Source organism: Amblyomma americanum, chromosome 4 (genome assembly GCF_052857255.1).
Source record: "Amblyomma americanum isolate KBUSLIRL-KWMA chromosome 4, ASM5285725v1, whole genome shotgun sequence".
Lineage (NCBI taxonomy): Eukaryota > Metazoa > Arthropoda > Arachnida > Ixodida > Ixodidae > Amblyomma > Amblyomma americanum.
This window is the reverse complement of record NC_135500.1, coordinates 97,455,056-97,474,894: the sequence shown is the minus strand read 5'-3', so window position 1 is coordinate 97,474,894 and position 19,839 is coordinate 97,455,056. Positions and strand designations below refer to the sequence as shown.

At 49.3% G+C, this 19,839-nt stretch overlaps 1 protein-coding gene across 1 annotated transcript; it reads left to right on the top strand.

Annotated features, from left to right (window-relative positions):
• The first annotated feature begins 6,854 nt into the window (after nucleotides 1-6,854).
• LOC144129694 (uncharacterized) lies at nucleotides 6,855-11,688 on the top strand. Its single transcript, XM_077663794.1, has 4 exons — nucleotides 6,855-6,882; nucleotides 8,637-8,783; nucleotides 10,435-10,559; nucleotides 10,774-11,688. The coding sequence occupies exons 1-4, from the start codon at nucleotides 6,855-6,857 to the stop codon at nucleotides 11,686-11,688; spliced, it is 1,215 nt and encodes a 404-aa protein (XP_077519920.1).
• The last annotated feature ends 8,151 nt before the right edge of the window (nucleotides 11,689-19,839 follow it).

Here is a 19,839-nt window from a genome sequence, read left to right as displayed (position 1 = left end):
GGCGCACAGCGGCGGCATTTGCCGCGCGACTGCCTTGAAGTGCGCCAACTGCCGTGGCCCTCACGACTCTGCCTCGAAAGACTGCCCCCGTCTATATATTAAACGGGCGGTACTGGAACAAATGGTGCGAGACCATTCCACGCACATAGCCGCCGCGGTGGCTGTGGTGCTTGGCTGTTGACCCTAAAGATGCGGGTTCGATCCCGGCCGCGGTGGTCGAATTTCGATGGAGGCGAAATTCTAGAGGCCCGTGTTTGACCACCTAGGGTTCTTTAACATGCAATGTCAGTGCATGTTAAAAAACCCCAGGTGGTCAAGATTTCTGGAGTCCTTCACTACGGCGTCTCTCATAGCCTAAGTCGTTTTGGGACTTTAAACCCCATAAACAAAACAAAACCATTGCATGCACAGAGAGGCCGCTGCAAAGGTGCGATGACGTCGTTTGCGCCGCCGAAGGTCCTCAAGGAATGCAATCAGCTTTGATGGGAAGGCCTCGAGCACCACTTCAGCTTGCCGCCTCCTCCAACAACCGCACTAAATAAAGGAAGCCCGGCGTCTGGTGACGCCGCACCTACTGCCTCTGATATTATATGGCCACCACTATATCGAAGTCTTGCACGCCCACAGGGTCAGGGACGGTGCCCCGCACTCACATCATCCGACGCATGTATGACTGAACTAGACAAAAGCCACGATCGGGACCGTGGCCAAGATCTCCAAGTGATTGCGGTGCACACATCCTTTATGAATGCATGCGTGCTGTGCTTGCTAGTACACAACGCACTGCAAGTATTTGGTGTGCTACATCCAGTTCTTGCGGCTCGGCTGTAGTTGAGTTCATCAGCCAAGGATTCCCACATGAATGGACACTGCGGTACCAAAGAAAACCGCACTGTTTTGCGACCTGAGAGCGACTGGCTTGGGGGTCACTTTTGACTGCGCTCCTCACCCCTTCTCTCTTTCCCTTTTCAATCCCATCATTCCTCTTCCCCAGTGCAGGGGAGCCAACCGGAACACCCTTCTGGTTAAGATCCCTGCCTTCACTCTCCTCTTTATCTCTCTGCCTCTAGCTGCAGAAGGTTAAAGAGGTAAATCGCGCTTACCAGATAGGTCAAAAAGCAGGGACAAACTTTTTATTTGGACTTGAATTAAAAATAATATGCCTTGACGCTTGCTGCCCTTTAACGCAGCGGCCTATGTGCATGTGAGCGCCAAAGAAAAAAAAAAAGGCACGCAGCTCTTATGATTAAGAAGATGATTGAACGAAGAAGATATTAAGTGAGAAAAAAAAAAACGAAGTTTAGTAAAGGAGGTCCGGAAAGTTCTACGAGCTCTTCTTTTTTCACCAAAATGCTGTCTGTTATTTAACTGTCAATATTGTTCTCTTGTTTTTATTCATTGATTTTTCGAAATTCACGTTTGGTGCTGCAATTTTGTCATCATCTTCCATGGAAACTTCTTTGTTTATTCAACTACACCTTGGCCAATCCCCCGCGTGGGTATGTGCCATATACCTGGGGTGAAGAAGAAGAAGAAGAGGTCCGGACGAACGCCATTGTTGCAACTTCCGAGGTGACGTCACCAAATGGTGATAAATACGGGCATTTTCTGCAGGTCATTCATTTCCTGGCGCCCACCAGCGAGCGGCAGAAATTCTCGGAGGTGAGTACACCGCGCCCACCAGTTGGAAGCGATTTTATGTTCTCTTATTACCGAGCTGGCTGGTTAGTAATGGCCTTTTACGCGGCCTACAGCGCCGGAAGGGAACTGTAGGTATTGAGGGACGCCGAAGTAGAGGACCCCGATCTTTTTCGACCCTATCGAGCGTGTGCCGGCACCTCGGCACACGGGCGTTTTTGCATTCCAATGGAGGCGATGTGCGAAAGCAGCTGTGTGCAGAGGCAGGCATATGGGGTCGCCTGATGACCTAGGTGATGGCTTTATTAGAGCTGTGGGTACTTAACCCTGACTAGGGTTACTCTACGGTTTGGTGCCCGTGCGTTGCTGTCAGCGTCGGTAGCGGTAAGCATGCAGGCGCTTCGAAAAACCGTGAGAAACGGTGGAAGAATGCACGCTATAGATAGACCCGCTCATATCGTTTGCCTTCCGGCACGTATTTTACTAGCGCGGTGCACGGGCTTGCAATTATGAGGCGTTTTCACGACAGATGAGGCAAGTGCACGCGAATTGGTCGAGAGTGCTTAATCGTGCGACGGTTAGCGCAGTGTGGTATATCTCGCTTCGCGCTTCTTAGCGCCTCTCGAGCCGTTCAGCCCTGCCTAGACCAACGCCGCCTCGTCGCCGCTTGCTTCTGGGACGAGCACATTGGACATAAGCAAATTCTGGGGCTTCCACGCTAAAGATCAGTGTTCGCGGTATCATCTTTACTGAATTTTTCTTTCGCTGTTAACATAACTCAACCTCAACCTCCGGTATTAAACAGGGTCGTGTAGCGCGCTGTTGACTATCAGTAGAAAGTTCCGCCCTCGTGTCCCTGTTTTGTTGTGCTCTAATGGTTGTCAGCAGCGCAGTAGGGCGAACCGTACGCGTCGCCCACTCGCGCCTCGTGTCGCGGTCGAACGGACGACGCCCAAGGCAATCCACCATTGCCCTCGTTTTTGCAGATCTATATCGCTTATCGCGTTACGGACAGCGTCCTGAACAAGCGCCACTGGTGCGCCCTCCTCCGCGTCGCAGCGTCGCCGAGGTTCATATGACCTATAGAACAGCGAACTTCGCTATCTGCAGTTGTTGAAGTTGCCGCATTGTACTCGGGACCTCCTTCCTTGCGAGTTCGAAGGCTGGCCTGAACTCGGATCTCCATTCCCTGGACGCTCCTTCGCAGCTCCGCTTTCTACCCTACCTACCACGACCTGAAGCAGATTTGCTGTGCTGCCTAGGCCTGGCGTTGCGTTCACGAACCAATACTCCTTTTCAATCGGTATTGCTGATAGCCCTGCCGGCGCTAGCTACAGATGTGACGAGACTGTACAACACGTATACATTGTGCTATAGCCCTGCACGTATTAGCGAGACGATCGCTATGCTGTGCACTGGACAGTTTTTATCCTTGCCCGCTGACGGAGACGATTCTCGGATCATGGCCGCAACGATTGTCGGCACTGAAAGCTTTCCAGAAACTGTCCCGTTTCTTGAGCGATTCGCGCCTGCACGACTCGCTATATGGCTTTCCCGTAGTCAATCACGCTTGCCTCGAGTGGCTTGATCGGCGCCCTAAGCTGCGCCTGCGATGCCTGGCTGTAGCCACCGGTGTCGAGGTCGGTTGGCCCACTAATGGCTCCACAAGCGTGTACATTGGCGGCCAACAGGTACAGGCCTGCGTGGTTCGCGGGCACCGGCTCTTTTCCCTTGAAAGATCACTGCCGGCTGAGCAGCGAACCTGCCACACTGCCGCCACACATCTCATCGTGCGAGTCCATGGCGCACTGCGAGCAAACGCCGGGAACATTTTCTTTGTAGAGGTGTGCGAATATTCGGAAATCTCGAATACCGAGTCAGATGTCCTCTTATTATATTATTCAAACTAATCAATTAGTGCATGCTGAAATTATCCGAAACAAATTGAGTATGTCCTCGAATTCTTCTGGAACTGGCGCGAAGTTCGAATAAGGCCTGTCGTATTTTTCTTCCACGGCTGTTCCAAAAACAGAGGCCACACACGCCGGGTACCAGCTGCCGCGATCGGTATGCGCGGAATGGAGAGTTCAGCGCCACAGTGCTGCCGGTGCGGTCCATTCCCGCGGCGGTGTTCATATTCCTCATACGTGGCCTCAGAGATTGGGCGATACGGCAGGGCCCAAGCAGGTTCAGCAAACCCGGCCTTTATGCCTGACCTCGGAGGCCATGCCTCATACGAGCTCTCGTCCGTCTCATGCACTGAGGTGTGGTGCTAGTTGATTACCTTGCGTTATGAACACCAAAAGGTACTTCTCCTATGCGCGTAATGTAGCAACGATAAAGTTAATACACCGACTTCATGTTGCGATCCCCCTCTTGCAGATCAGTGTCGAGTCTTTTAACCGATATAGCTATAACTGCGAAAACAGCGCTTCGCTGTTTCTTCCCTTGTGGCCACCGCAGCGGTATCCTTGTGGTAGAGCATCCGCCTCTCATTCGGGAGGTGCTGGGATCAATTCCCCGTCGCCGGGTACCGACCGGGTACAATATTTCCCCCGGCCTGGTGCTCGGCTCTTCTAGGGTGAGATGCCTGGGAAAAGGGTCTTCGACCAAACCGTTGCCTTGAAGGATCAGAGATAAGTTCTGCCGTCAAGCAACCCTAAATCCGCCTCGTGCGGTAGAAGCCCATCTTGTGGCCGGGGGAAATATTGTACCCATTAAAACACCGGTGGGTACCCGGCGGCACTAGGGATCGAACCCAGCACCTCTCGAATGCGAGGCGGATGCTCTACCACAAGGCCGTATATTACCACAAGTAGCGTATGCTAGTAAAAAAAAAATTCGATTCGGTTCTCACTATTCGGTTCGATTCGGTAGCACAGCTTCACTATTCGATTCGGTTTGGAAAAAATACTATTCGCACACCCCTAGTTTCTTGTCATGCGCGTTCCGGCTCTCTCGCCAGTGCTCTTTCAGTGACAGAGCCGGCGCTCGCGACCCGGTAATCACTCAGGCCTGCATCTCGGTCGGCTACGAATGCAGCAGCATCCACGCTCGTGACTCTCTTGATGAAGCGGTATCTGACCCATGGATTGCTGCCGCCAGGCGTCACATGCGCAGTGTGTCATCGACTAGGTACTTCCGACCGCAACGTCTTTGCTTCCTTACTTCGCTCTTCATTCGAGCTCCTATTTTTCTCGTTCTCATTTTATCCCCTTTTTATTTCAGTGGAGTGTTGTAAGGCAGTACCTTCTCTTCTTTAACCTCCCCACTTCTTTCTGCCTTCTGTCCTTGTGTTCGCAGGTATTAGGCGCGTGTGAAAACCATTGAGTTCTCATTCGCAGCTGTGGCTGAGCGTGGACATGTGTATAGACGCTGTCTGAGTGCCAGAATCGCAGGACGGAGCGAATATTTAGTCTCGATGGTCGGGAAGAATGCCACCTAAGTTCATATTCGTTCAAGGCTAGGAATGTCCGCAACAACGAAGACGAGCAAAGCCGCTAACTGTGAAAGTGTGTAACTGTACATGCTTTGCAGCTGCCGGCGTTGGGTAAATTGCACACGTGGGAATGGAGAGTTTAAATGCCTTCTTGTTAACCTATGGTGTCCAACGTCACGGGTTCGAATCGGTTTCAGCGGCCGCATTTCGATAAAAGCTAGATGTCACCGCATGTTAAAGAACCCTATGCAGTCTAAATTAATCCGGAGCCCTCCATTACTGGGTCTCTCATACCCCATTAGTCTCTTCGGGACGTTAATCCTGAATGCCAAGTATCATAATCTAGGGTGCGAAGCACAGGCGGCTGCATCCATTGGCAGGGTGGAAATTTTAAATACCTTTTAGAGAGATCGTCGCGAGGAACTAGGGCGTTTCACTTTTCGGGAAGCGAAGGAATAGAACAAAAAAACTGGACGTTAAAATACAGCGTACTCCTTAAAGTTATGCACGTCAAATTTAAACTTTTTTTCTTTATCGCCGTTAGCTTCCTCCTCTTCCTCGCGCGAGGAGAGTATCTTTCGTACGCGCCCTAGACCCGATAGTACCGCTCTGGAAGGATTTGTCACGCAAGACCTCTTCCGCTAACTTAGGGGCAGATCGCGACGATGTGGGCGCATGTCCGGAATTTTCAGTCATTAAATACGTAGGCCGGGGCCGAGAGCGTCGGATTCTGATCCCGACGGCCGGTCGTGCGCGTTCGCGGCGGCCGCCGCAAAGTTTGGACAACGCCTGTTTGTCGACCTTCTCTCCGCCTATGGTACCAACTAGTGACAATAGACGAGAAATACAGGAGTGATTTTTGCCTTGCATCAGAAGGCTTCCGACAGGCCGTTTCTTCATGGCGGGTAAAGCCGACGGCCACTTTTTTTTCTTATTGGCCCGGACCAACGGAAGAGAGAAAATAATGTTTACCCACATACTTTCTACTGACGGGACGCAAAATTGTGGTCGCAGGGGCTAAGTACGAAGTATGTCCGAAACGTAATGTCAGTGAGTCGGTTAAAGAAAAATTGATCAGAACGTTTCAACACATTGAAAGGTTTCAAAAAAGGCTCCTCCTGCGTTGATACATCACTTCCTGCGAGATTTCCAGGTATCGAAGGTGTCACGGTAGGACTCCCACTGAATGTCCTTTAAAGCCTTGGTGCAAGCCTCTTTGACTCTGTCAACTGCTCCGAAATTATTTCCTTTCATGGGAGTTTCCTAGCGGGGAAGCAAGTCTGGGGGAGCCATGTCAGGACTCTAGGGCGGCTGGAGTACCGTGTGTAGTTTTGAATCTGCCAGGAAGCGGGTCACGAGGAACGTGGTGTGGGCTGGTGCGATGTGATGGTGAAGTTTCAAAAAGCCCACTATGCCAGGTCAGACGCGATGAACCCTTCGTTTGAGTCTCTTGAGCACTTACACGTAGAATCTGACGTTGGCGGATCTGCCATGTGGTACGAACTCGTGGTGTGGGCTGGTGCGATGTGATGGTGACGTTTCAAAAAGCCCGCTATGCCAGGTCAGACACGATGAACCCTTTGTTTGAGTCTCTTGAGCACTTACACGTAGAATCTGACGTTGGCGGATCTGCCATGTGGCACGAACTCGTGGTGTGGGCTGGTGCGATGTGATGGTGAAGTTTCAAAGAGCCCGCTATGCCAGGTCAGACGCGATGAACCCTTCGTTTGAGTCTCTTGAACACTTACACGTAGAATCTGACGTTTGCGGATCTGCCATGTGGTACGAACTCGTGGTGTGGGCTGGTGCGATGTGATGGTGAAGTTTCAAAAAGCCCGCTATGCCAGGTCAGACGCGATGAACCCTTCGTTTGAGTCTCTTGAGCACTTACACGTAGAATCCGACGTTGGCGGATCTGCCATGTGGTACGAACTCGTGGTGAACGAGACCCCTAATGTAAAAAAAACAGCATGATCCTGAACTTCTACTACTCGCTCATTCTGGCCTTCTTGGTGCGAGGGGTTACCGAGGCGTACCACTCGGCACTTCGCTGTTTCGTATGCTGCATGCTTTGGTGTCGTACAGGTATTCAGCACCCAAGACTCGTCACCAGTTATGACCTTTTCTAAAAAGTGGGGTCACTTTCATACAAGTCCCAAAGCTCCTGGCACGTTTCAACTCGGCGCGATTTTTGGCCGTCCGTTAAACTTTGGCCACAATTTTCGCGCACACTTTTCGCGTCTCCAAATTATTCGTCTCAATATCGTGATTTTTTTTTGGGGGGGGGGGAATGATTAAATTTTGTGCCACTGAAGGGACACTGAAACGATGGTCTGAGCTCAAAAGATCTGTCAAACGCGCCACATTCTGGTCGGAGAGGGTCATTGATGGCCGTAGAGCGCGGACTTCATCCATGGCCTTCTAAAGAGACCTTGTGCCACCAATAGACTTGAATTTCTGACACAATAATTAACAAAGAACATCTTTATCATGCGGAAAGTTTCCACTGCGCACTTGCAGAGTTTCATACGGCGATAGCCCTTCATTTTTTAAGGCGAAGCTTAGCCGTCCTCCTAATCTGGTCAAGCACCACTCGTTAGCCAGACCTCCCGGGAAAACTAGAGAAAATTGAGGCCGAAACACTTCTGCGCGTTTTCCAAAGAGCCCTCACACCCTACGTTTAACAAATCCGTCTTCATTCCATTGCCGCTCCATCCTGAAGCCTATCCTGTGAATTTTCTTCTGGCCTTATTTTGAGAAGTGGTCCTCCTCACTTCAATTCGGTGCTCACGTTTTTAATCTATGCTCCTGGTGCAAAACTGGTGTTATGAACTCGCACATGGCGACTGAAATGTATTCGCTGCGCCTCGTGCGCAGTTTTCACATACGTCAGACCTTATATCCGGCAAGCTGATCTCAGGTTGTGCCCACTGACATGCTTGCAAAAGCACTTGGAGAAACGACAACCACTGCAGGTTTCCTTGACGCTACTTCTTGCATGCAGGACAATGCGGTATATCGCAGGCCTGGTACGCAGCTTCACGCAGAGGCTGCCGCCTTGCGGTGCCACTGCTTGTCACTCTACATTTATCTGGTCGCTAGGGGATGCCCGGTACCCGCACTGTTTTTAACGCCCTTTTTTCAAGCCCTCCATGCCTCTTGCTGCCATGCGAGCGTTTCGCTGGCGAACGATGCAGCAGTGCCACTCTGTGCAGGTGGCGTGTGCTCTGTGCCACTGCTTTGTGAGCATCGCAAGGAAATTTCCTCCAGGATGATTTTTCTTTCACGCACGCATACGCTCGTGGTGCCTGTAATCCGTCGGCATTAAGTTCAAATCATGGGCTCACGGGCCGCACTATACGAATGATGATGTTCCCAAGTTCTCCAGGCAGCACACGTGTTGACGTTAGTCTTCAAAAAAAGAAAAAGGAAGCTACTACTTCGATGTGAACTTACCTTTATACGTATGCGCCACTTCTTTATGCAGTGTTTCACCTCCATTCGCTTGCAGACAACCGTTACGGTGCAGTTTCGACCAAGCGTGCCTGCTTTTTTACAGGAACCGTGCCCGTGACAAAGTGCCCCTGTCTGCACCCCGGCGACGTGAGGAAATTCACCGCAGTGAATGTCCCGGCCTTGCATCACATCAAAGATTGCGTCGTGTTCCCGGCAAATGGTTTCAGGCCAAACTCCGACGAAATGGCAGGCAAGCATGCAGCGAACCGCTTTTCTGCGCAAGCCGGTGCGCTTTCTCTGGTCGCCTTTAGTACGGCCGCGCCCTCTCCGTACGCGTACAGTGCATGGTCAAGGCTTACTTGGTCACCCGTGATTGACTTTAAGAGCCTCCACTACGGTTTCAGTTCTGTCAGCTGCACCCATTGACTCTAGTCGGCGTCGCATAAGACGAGCTCTGACGGTAGAACGCGCTGCAGCAGGACACTAAAGCGGCGAGCGCATTTCTTCAATCCGCGTACCGTCCGCCGCACTCAAAAAGCGCGCAATTTGAACAGGTTTATTTCATTCTGTAGGGGGCTAGTACTGCTGCCGTTCACTTGTACTGCCATTTCATTTTACAGCCTGTGTATGCGCAACCTTCCGGCGCTGCTGTCGACACGGCAAACAACCTGGAACACAGCTTAATTAGCCAGAGGGGCAAGCGGTTTGTGGCGCGCACCCGTAGTGAATTTCCACGCTGTCTGCCTGCGCTTATAGCCACGAGCTCCCGCACTCTGTCCAAGCCACACGTGGCGCGCGCGTCAGCCAACTGGGCTACGTCGACAGCACTTTGGCAAGAAATGTGATCAGCCAATCGCGCGCCTCTAATCGTTCAGAACGGGGTCTCTCGTTTGTCGTCGCCCAATTGGCTGACGGCTGCTTTTTTTTTTTACGTGCGCGGCGGAACAATTTCAGCGCCGCATGGGCACTGCGGACTGCCTATACTCCAATTATGCGTTGTGAAGTATGCGGAAGCTGGCAGGTATATTCGGTCAATTGTACCTCCGCTAGGTCTACAGTTCTACAAAAAAAGTAAAGTAATTCTACAGAAAAGTACGTGTCTGTGTTTACTGCGCGGGTATCGCATACATCGTTACCATGCGTTTTACTTTCCTAAACAAGCGCGCTTTGATGCCTAGGGCTTGCCCTGTGCTGCAGACCAGAAATACCGAAAACTTGTAACCCTGTAATCAGTCACGTATGCTGGTAGCTCCTGTATGAAAGCAAGCAGTCGGTTTGTCCACGAGAAAACGTTCTGCTGCTGCTTCTGCACTGCAAGTAATGCATCGGGAATTACACTGCAATGCCCATTACCCGCACTTCTCGGCATATTTCTCAAAACGATGTCTGTAATCGCCAGCAAACTAGAAGGCTTTCTGCTACACCAGCGAGGGGTGTGGTCGTTCTGGATTGTCAGTACTAATTATTTGAGAGTGAACTACTTCGATATCTGAGCGTGTAAAAACTCAATTGCAGTGCAATGCTTTCCTCGGTAAATGAGCTCCTTGCGTTGCCGCACTTTGAGCATTTTGCGTTTCTGGCTTGTATACAAAGTTCCCAGCCTTCGTTTAAGTTTTTTTGTGGGCTTACCCTTACATCGACTGGCCATCAGTATAGCCCGGCAGCTTCCAGCTACGTCATCTACCGCAGATAAAAAAAAGCACGGCAGAGCCATATTCAGTCGTTTGCTCCAGTCTCTCTTCCGAGCTCGTCACTGGGCTCCGGAACACAGGCTCTTGATAATAAGAGATGGAAGGAATATGGCGAAACGCCCATGATGAAGAGAATTGAAATACAGAAGCCACCAACTCCATTTCGATAGCTAGTGTCGCTGCGTACATATAAATACCGTCTTTTTGCAGGTTCCGACTTGGATGGAGACGAGTACATTGTCATTTGGGACAGGAATCTGTTCTTTCCGGGACCCAACCAAGAGCCCATGATTTACGGACAAAAGGTTCAACAGCAGCGTTCTGAACTGAGTCTGGTAATTACGAAAAAGATGGCTCTTATTTAACTATTGGATTCAAATAAAATGCACCGAAGCCAACTACGACTGCTTCCTACGAACTGTAATATTAATTTACATGCAAGTTGCAGGAGGTGGATGCTAACATTTACTTCTTCCGGTTCTACTCATTACTCCGTTCCAGCGGCTGAAATTGGGTATTGATACCAACTTTATCTTGTTCTCCTTCCAGGTCGATGGAATGACGAAATTCATCTCGGACTACATCAAGAACGACAACGTTGGCGTCATGTCCAACGCGCACCTAGCAATGGCAGACAAGCTTAAGGACGGCGTGTTTTCGAAACAGTGTCTCTCCATAGCGGCCAAAATCTCCACTTGCCTGGACTTTGCGAAGACCGGGGCTGCCGCCGTGTTGGAGAAACACGAAAGGCCCCGAGAATACCCGGACTTAATGGCAAAGGGATGTCACAAGAACACTTATCGTTCAAACCGGGTTCTTGGCCACCTCTACAGATTCCAAAGGTTCTTGGAATCTGTAGTTGGCACCAGCTTCAATAGCCACCTAGTCGATGGCAGAAGCAACATAAAGCTGCTCGAATTCCACGGCTGGATGAGCTACAGGAGCGTTGTGGAGGAATTGCGAGCGGCGAACGAGTCCGATATGGACCGCATACTCAAGCAGTACGGCATCAAGACTGAAGCAGAAGTTGTGTCCGGCTTCATCAACGACACCTCCAGCTTCAACAGGAGCCACTACGAAAAGAGCAACGTGGAAGTTCTCGTCACTAAGCAGTACCGTGCCATAGCGCAGTCGACAAAAATATTTTTCGAAAAAGAAGAGGCGTGTTACCTGGAAAGCGCTTTCTCTACCGAGGAGAAAACGACCATTCTGCTAAGAATGGCGTGGGCATGCTTCATGGTGACGTACTCTAATGCACACAAGACCTGCTCCAGCTTTCCCTGGATATTTTCGGACGTCATTCTCTTGGTTATGGCGAGTGCGTCTCGACGAGAGATGCCATACCGGCAAGGCAACCTTCTGATCGCCTGCCTGGACAGTCAGCTGCCTCCTGCTTCATCTCAGCTGTCTGCCAAAAGCATCGCCCTTGAAGTGGTACTAAAATGGGCTGTAAAGGAAGATTAACTGCTGCAAGACGCAGGTGTTCGCTCTGCCCGCATCTGTAGACATTGTTTGGAGACTCTCTTCATCGACACAGCAAGAGCTGAAGACGCTATAGCTAATGGCGAGGGGGCGCCCTCTCCTGGCTGTTACGTGACATCCTTTTTCTGTTACGTCAGCAGTACGTCTGTCGTCTTCCCTAAATGCGACTCCTGCAGCTGGTCATCGCAAACACACACGCTCACAATGGCAGCACGTTGCCTTCACAATGGCTGCACGTCGCACGTTCGTTGCCTTCATTGCACGTCAACGGCAAGTCCGTTTTCTCAGATTAATTTTCTACGACGAAGCCTAACAGATGCACGCAGAAGACGGCTTATGTTGAAAACGGGTTATTTGCGCCGCAATGAAAACACTCTCGAAAAGAGGTCCTGTTGTGAAAACGTTGGCTAGCGGACTGAGGCTTCCGCTCAACCCTTGTTTATTTTGTGTGTATTTCCAGATGTGGTCTTAGAAGTTGACGTTAAACGGATTTCTGTCGTCTCTATTTTCTTCTGCTGTTCAGGGTAACAATGTCACATTGGTAACAATGCGTGAACATTTTCTCGTTTGAATAGTAAGAAATTCGCAGTAAGCGTTGACTTCACTTCGGTTACGATGCGCGGGCATTACAACTACCAATTTCTCAACTTGTAATACACAAACTCTTGCCATGAAAAGACAAATATTTTTTTCGTTTTGTTTTCCGAATTTGTCGTCTAACCTGTGGCATTTATGTTCCGGTCATATACACGTCTAGATCCAGTATAGCATTGTCTACTTAAATCTGCCAATTTTGTGCAGTATGTTTTATAGATCATCCGTTTTTACTAACTGCATTAGGTCCCAATTCCAAACTAGGGACCTCTGATTGAATATTCTTGTTAATTTTTAATGGGTTCTGAAATAAACATTCTGGAGGAAGCATATGGAAAAGGAAAGGTTCTGCTTCATGGCCCGGCTATTGATTTTCACTCTATCGGGCTTCGGTCTCGGCGGAGTTCTTTGGCACTGCGCCATTGTATGAAAGCTCGGGCACCTTGCATCCTGGTGGCACCTTTTTTCGATGCTTCCCAACGTCGCAACGCCGCGACCCGCTGCGGTGGCTCAGCAGCTTTGGCGTTCAGCTGCTGATCGAAACTCTCGGGATTGAACCCAGTTCAGTGAAAAATAAAACACGTGTACGCAAAACAGGAAACGTCCACAAGCTTTCACTTGTTTTGAGTTTCTCCATTTTTTTTTGGTGTTCCCTCAAATCTTGTAACATCCCAGTTAGACACTTTGTGTACACTCACTCTCAACTGCTAAATATGGTGCCAATGCTGTCCGCTTAATTTTTTTTAACGTGGCCGAAATGCATCAGTTTATTTTTTGTTGTGATTTGTGCTCAATTCCATGCTGCCATAAATTTCAAATCTGGCTTCGAACCAAGATGCGAAATATTTTCCTTTTGTTTCTGCCCATTTTTATTTTGCGCACTCTTAGTTGCCTCCGCACGCTTCTTGGATTGTGCTGTGCCCCCTTCGACCAGTGGCAACAAAGGACGGATTGGCGTGTGTGCGTATATGTGTGACTTCTGGCTGATTACAGAAGTGGCACTTCTCAAACCTTAGCACAAACGCCCCTCTAGTGCGCGGTAATTCTTTGAAAGCTGTCCGCGCACCATTCACCTTTCACGAGCATCGGTCGCCACCGCACGCTCGATCGTCGGCTGACAAATTATCTTACGCCCAGAATAAAGCGTTGCGGTGGCATAGTCACTATGGCGCTGTTCTACGGAAAAATGAGTATGCACATGTGGCCAGGGTGACCGAATGTCCATGGAGGTGAAACGTGAAAAAGTTCGTTTCATGCTGGCATTCTCGTGCAAGTTTCAGGAAACAAGACGAAAGAAAGGAAGCCGAAGCCCTGCACTCGACGGATTACTTGAGGAGAAGAAGAAGAAGAAGAAGAACGGTGAGTCGCGTGTCCCAGGCTTAGCTTTAGCCCGTTAAAAATCAATTATGTAAGCAAAGTGCACAAGGACAAACCAAAGTGAAGAAAAGATGCAGCGAAATTTTCAACACCGCAACATTGGAGTGCATGCACCCAGCACGGCCCCATTACAACGTTTCGAGACGTGATCTGAAGGAAAATGGAAAGGTTTTTTTTTTTTTTCCTCTGCCGTGCTTGCTTCGTATAGGCGCCGCCTCGGTTCCGAAACAAGCGCGGCAGCGCGCTGATAGCGTACGGAGCGAACGAAGCAACAGCAAACACTATGCAGAAGGCAGCCTTACCAGGGTTTCTTGACAAGAGTTCGCTAAAGCCAGATACGTATATTCAACCGACTGCGAAAAGTTTTTTTTTTTTTCAAGCTCATGCGTCAACATTAGCTTTCAAAAACATTACCACGCTCTAGAGGGGCGTTTGTGCTAAGGTTTGAGAACTGCCACTTCTGTAATCAGCCAGAAGTCATTGATCATTCCTTTGCCTTGGGTCCTAATGCTGTTACCTGCTAGGAAATCTTCAAGCCGACTCTAAGAAAGCACACCGAGATCACGCCATCCAGCGTCCGATTTATGGCTTCACAGAAAAAACACCACAACAACTTGCAACCTTTTGGTGTTCAAAGGACTGTTTAGCCTCTGGAAGAGCCGCGAGATAGGCCGCCATGCGCAGTTACCATGTTCGACAGTCTCTTTTCCAACAGCGCAGTACAACTGTCCATGTCATTCCTATCTCTACGCGTGTGCGCGCCTTCCTAAGTTTCGATGCGCATGCTATAGGGACGGCGTGAAAATGTTCATGGAGGGATCGCAATAATGCGACCGGATTATGCAAGGCATAAGCGGTTTCAGGGGTAAAATTAAGTATCCGTCCAATGAAAGAAAGAAAAGATGCGGTGGAAAAGTTTTGAAGATGGCATCTTGAACATCGGTGTGAGAGTGCTCCGTCTGTCACACGTTGCGTCTTGCACTCTGGGCAACCTATTAGATAGGTCCTGCTTGATGAAAGCCGCCACGCGGCTACCATGGGAATATTGGACCTTTATTGTACTAGTGCCTCGGTCAGAAGTAAAAGTGAAATTATACCAGAGTTCGAAAAAATAGTGCACGTCTCTGTTTACCGCGACCATCATCATCCCTGACACCGAGCAGTTAGGCCGCTTCGTGTACCTGTTGAGCCCTTGTCAGGGGATAAGTACACGGCAATAAGTGGGTATTTAACTTAGCAGAACTGGAAGGTGCCATTCATCAAGTGCAGCCTTCAAAGACACCTGGACCTGACGGACTTTCAGGTAAAATTTACGGGGCATTGAAGTGTATCTCACATTATGTTCAACGTAGGCAACGCCTCCTCTAATTATATGCCTGTCAAATGGGCGGCGAGAGCCCTGCCGAACCCTCTCCTACCACCCTCTCAAGCGGGCCGCTAGAAGCGCTGACGTCTGACACTACGTTCCCCTCGTGGTGCTGCGGTGTGCCGTGCTTATTGTGTGCGATTGCTTCTTCCAAGCTTTTCGAGGCTTCTCTAACGCTTAATACTGCAATTATGCGGTATTGCTGCGTGCCATTGTGCACGCAGAGTCAGCGTAAAAAGGAGCCAGGTGTCTCGTTTCACGAGATACCTGCCGACCTCAACGCACGTGCACGGTGGCTCAAAGCGATTTCCAGAAAAGACTGGGAGCCAAATTCTACTTCCAATTATTCGGTAGTGTGCAGCCTGCATTTCAACGCAGCGGACTTCAAAGATAATTGCAAGAACTGGCAGCTGAAACCAGGCGTTGTGCCGAGCGTTTTCTCTGGCTACCCTTCTTACATAAGAAAGGCTCCTGCAACCGCAAGAAGTGATGCCAGCATTCGGAAACGTAAGCGAGAGCATTCAACAGACGGTTCGTCAAAGCTATGCTCGGTCGACGGGAGTATCAGCGGAACGGCTACATCAAGCATTGCCTCTCTAAGCAGCGAAAGTGGACGTATTCCGTACAACAGAAGGCAAGTTGGATATGAGTGTGCCTTGGCCAACGGAGATGAAAGTGCAGAGTTGTGTTCCTCAATCAGCACAGCGACTCCGGACGCTGTGCACGCTCAAGGCAGCGGCAAGGACACAGGTGAGGCAGATGCTAAATTCGCAAGTCTTATAGAACTGCCACAGACCCAAGTTTATGCAGCGCGCTCCTACGGTGTGCAAACGTCAAAGACATCATGCTCTTTTAGCGTTTTAGTCGAACGGAAACGATGGCGGGAAAAAGAGCGCACACTAAAAAAAAGGTGTGAAATGCTTCAGAGGACTGTAGATTCCTACAAGAAAGAGCTTCAAAAACTCAAAGAGCAAAGCTACGTGAACGCATTTTTGGAAGTTGCTTCCGATGCGGGAGAGGGAAATATGAAGGTGACATTTCTTCTGGACCAGATAAAAAACTACAAGAAGAAACGGCCAGCGTGGTCAGAGCAAACAGTGAGACATTGCATCATTTTAAGGAACTTGTCTGCCAAGGCTTACGAACATCTAAGGTCCGAGGAGCTGCTGAAGCTTCCGTGCCGAAATACCCTGCAGAAATATATTGGCACTATATCTGGAGAAATCGGATTTAGTGAATTGGCGCGCTGTCGGCTACAAGCAGAACTTGAATCGCTACATAGTCCCGAGGCTAAAACATGTGGACTTGTTGTGGACGAAATGAGAATTCAACAGAAGCTGGAATATTATAGGCAAAGAGACGCTTTTGTTTGGGAACTTGATTACAGTTCTGACCTACAGCACCTTGTTCCTGAATCAGAAAACTGCACTCTGGCTAACTCTCTCTCTTGCTTCCTGCTTTGCGGCCTGCATGGGAGATTCAAAATACCAGTTGCTTACTTTTTTACAAAGGGATGCACCGGCGAACAGCTCGCCACTTGCATTCGCCACGTCATCCGAAGAGTAGAAGATGTGGGATTTGATGTCTTGCGTCTTGTCACCGACAACCACCGGATCAATGTCGCTGCGATGGATGTATTGTGCAGAGGGGAGGCGAAAGCACTTGCTCCTCATCCCTCTAATCCCACGAAACCTCTATTCCTTGCCTTCGACCAAAGTCACATTGTGAAAAATATAAGATCGCAATTCCTGGCGAAAGATATTGGTGGCTCGCAAGAAATATCTTCCAAGTATTTGAAGACATTGTACAGAATGCGACAGGACTCGACAATACGGCCGATACGATTCCTTACGCGCAAGCACTTGTATCCCTCAAACATTGAAAAAATGAATGTGCGGTCAGCCGTGCCATTGTTCAGCGCTCCAGTAACAGCAGCGTTAGGCTACCTGAAGGACGAGGCTGGCCGTACTTGTGATGCAGAGTTCGCTACAGCAGGGCCAACAATATACTTCATGAAAGTCATACAGAAGTGGTTTACTCTCATGGATGTAAGCAACTGCCAAAAACACATTCATCGAAATGATCCTGACGCACGTCAATTCACATCAGTTGATGATGAGAGACTGAGATGGCTTGAATTTGAATTTCTTGCTTATATGAAGGAACTCAGAAAAAAGAGCAAACCTGAGAACTTTCTCACAAAGGAAACCTACCATGCACTCGTGATAACAACGAAGTCGAGTGTCGAGTGCATTCGACATCTGCTTCTTGGCTGAAAGTTCGAGTTTGTGTTGACGAGAAAAATGTGAAGTGACCCAATTGAGTCCTTGCTTGAATTCCTGCTCAGAAGTGCCGGGTGCAATGATGCGCTGGATGTGAAAAGTGCTGTACATGGGCTGGAGAAGATGCTCAAGACTGGGATTGTTGCTGCTTCGAGTGATAGCAACGTGCAGAGTTCATCCTCTTTCTCAGCCAAAAAACTAATTCCAGCTAGCCAGCACTACCACCCACTCAATGAGGAGATGGAGAAGATTCTTAATGTGGCAGAGGATAAACTGCATGACCAATGCGTCAGCAAAATGCCGATGGTTTCAAACCCGGACGTGGCCAGTGTAGCTTTAAAAGGAGGGTTCATCGTTCGTGCAGCAAGTGAGCTAATCCCATGGGGAAATTGCATTTCGCTCCTGCAGGCGCCTGAAAGCAACAATCCCCTACACGGTCTCATCGCTCACCAGGACCGAGGAGGGCTTTACTACCCGAGCGAGGAGCTGGTAAATGTTCTGAAAGGGCTTCGGAGATTTGCTGATACCGTGCTCAACAGTAGAGGCTCTATTTCTAAGCCGTTAGAAGTCTGCGTCGATAGAAGCGTCCGGGATCTCATGGAACTTCCTGTGCTCCATTGCGAAAAGTGCGACGAAAAGAAAAGAAAGATGGTTCTGCATCTCATCGCAAAGAAGTTTATGAAGCCCATTTTCACGAACTATGCCGTTGGAGGGACGGACAGAAACAGGGCGACAAAGCTTCTTGAGCGGGAACCATTGTCCCGAAAAGTGTTGAAGCTTTAGCTGGCCAACTCTGTGAAGCCGTGATGATGTTCTCCATGACGAAGTAGAATATGCGCAATCATTTTACTTGCCCACAGTAAGGGTGAAATAAACACAGTTTATACGCGTACTTGAGTCTCTACTACGCGACGTGGTTCGTTTTTGCATGTTTATCGAACCAGACCGCTCGCTCTTCTTCCTGCATGTTGCCGCGCCGGTACTGCAAGCTCTTTATAATTTACTTGGCATTGATGCGAAATATATTTAACATCTACATGTGATAATCCGCTTGCAGCCACAACAAGTGGTTAAATTTTAATGCCCGAAATGTTGAACGAGAAGTCGTTGCGGCGCCCCGCCCATTGGAACGGCCCCTCCCGACACATAGAAGCGCCGCGCGAGACAGTGTCAGAGCGTGGCGCCACCCCTCGGTGAAAGCGCGCAACTCCGCGGCGGAGCGCCAACAATGGGAGAGCGAGCCGTCTGCCAGGCATCTAGTTAGAGGAGGCGTTGACGTAGGGTTCTCACCAGTAGACTTATTATTGAAATTCTCTGAGTCTTCCACAAGAATGAATCTGAAGGGAAAAGAAGTGCTCCTTATGACAAACATGACGGGAGCCAACAGCCGCCGAAACCAAGAAGCATGGGGGATGTTTTTTTTATTCCAATTTTTTCGTTAATTGAAGATTAATAGTGTAAATATTCAATTCCTTAAAGATAATTGATAAGAAAGCAGAAGGAAAACAACCACATGCCGCTGGTGTGATCCGAAACCACGTCCTCCGGATTTCGCGTCCGGTGCTCTACCAAGTTCCAACTGAGCTACGGCGACGGCTGTATAATCTTCTGCTTTCGGGGCTGTTTGTGTGTAGTGTAACCGATCCTTCAGAGTAGCTCAGTTGGTAGCTCAGTTGGTAAAGCACCGGAAGCGAAATTCGGATGACGTGGGTTCGGATTCCACCGGCGCCATGTGTTTGTTTTTTCTTCTACTTTTTATCAATTATCTATCAATTAGTGATTTAATATTTACACTATGAATCTCCAATTATTTACGCCACAAATAAAAAAAAACATCCCCACGCTCCTTGTTTTCGGCGGCTGTTGGCTCCCGTCATGCACAACAATTGATGTTATTCATTCCGAAAACCGACGATAAAGGGTGTTTTATAGGCGGCTAAGGCCATCATGCGCCAAACGCAGACGATGATAAAAGAAAATTGTGAATTATAGCGCGCTACAGACAGATGGCGCTATTTAATGCAGACCGCATGATTTTCGGTGAAGTGCTGATGATTCGGCTGCATTTTACACTACCAACTACTACTGTACCTCAGACGTTGCGCGGTTTGAGAGGCCGTTCATCACTAACTAACATACAAGGTGCCCATGGTGCGGTTCAGCGGCAACCCTCGCGGACACCTGGAAAGGCTTCAAATTGACCCCGAGAAAGCATGTGAAGCTGGCATCAGCCAAAGCGCAGCCAATGAGTAATTATTAGTCCCTTATTACAAATTTACTCCACCTTTGAGGATTCCCCTAAACATATGACCAACACTGTTTCCACTTCGAGTTGCTGATCAATTCGCTCTCGCCCGGTTAGCTCAATTGGTAGAGCGACTGCTCCAGTGAAGTGGTGGGACGTCCCCCGGTTCGAAACCCGGACCAGGTCGAATTTTTCTTTAATTGCGAAGTTTCTGAGAAAGCTCTATAGCTTTCCTTTGTAGCCGTATGGCTGCGCTTGGGTGGATGCCA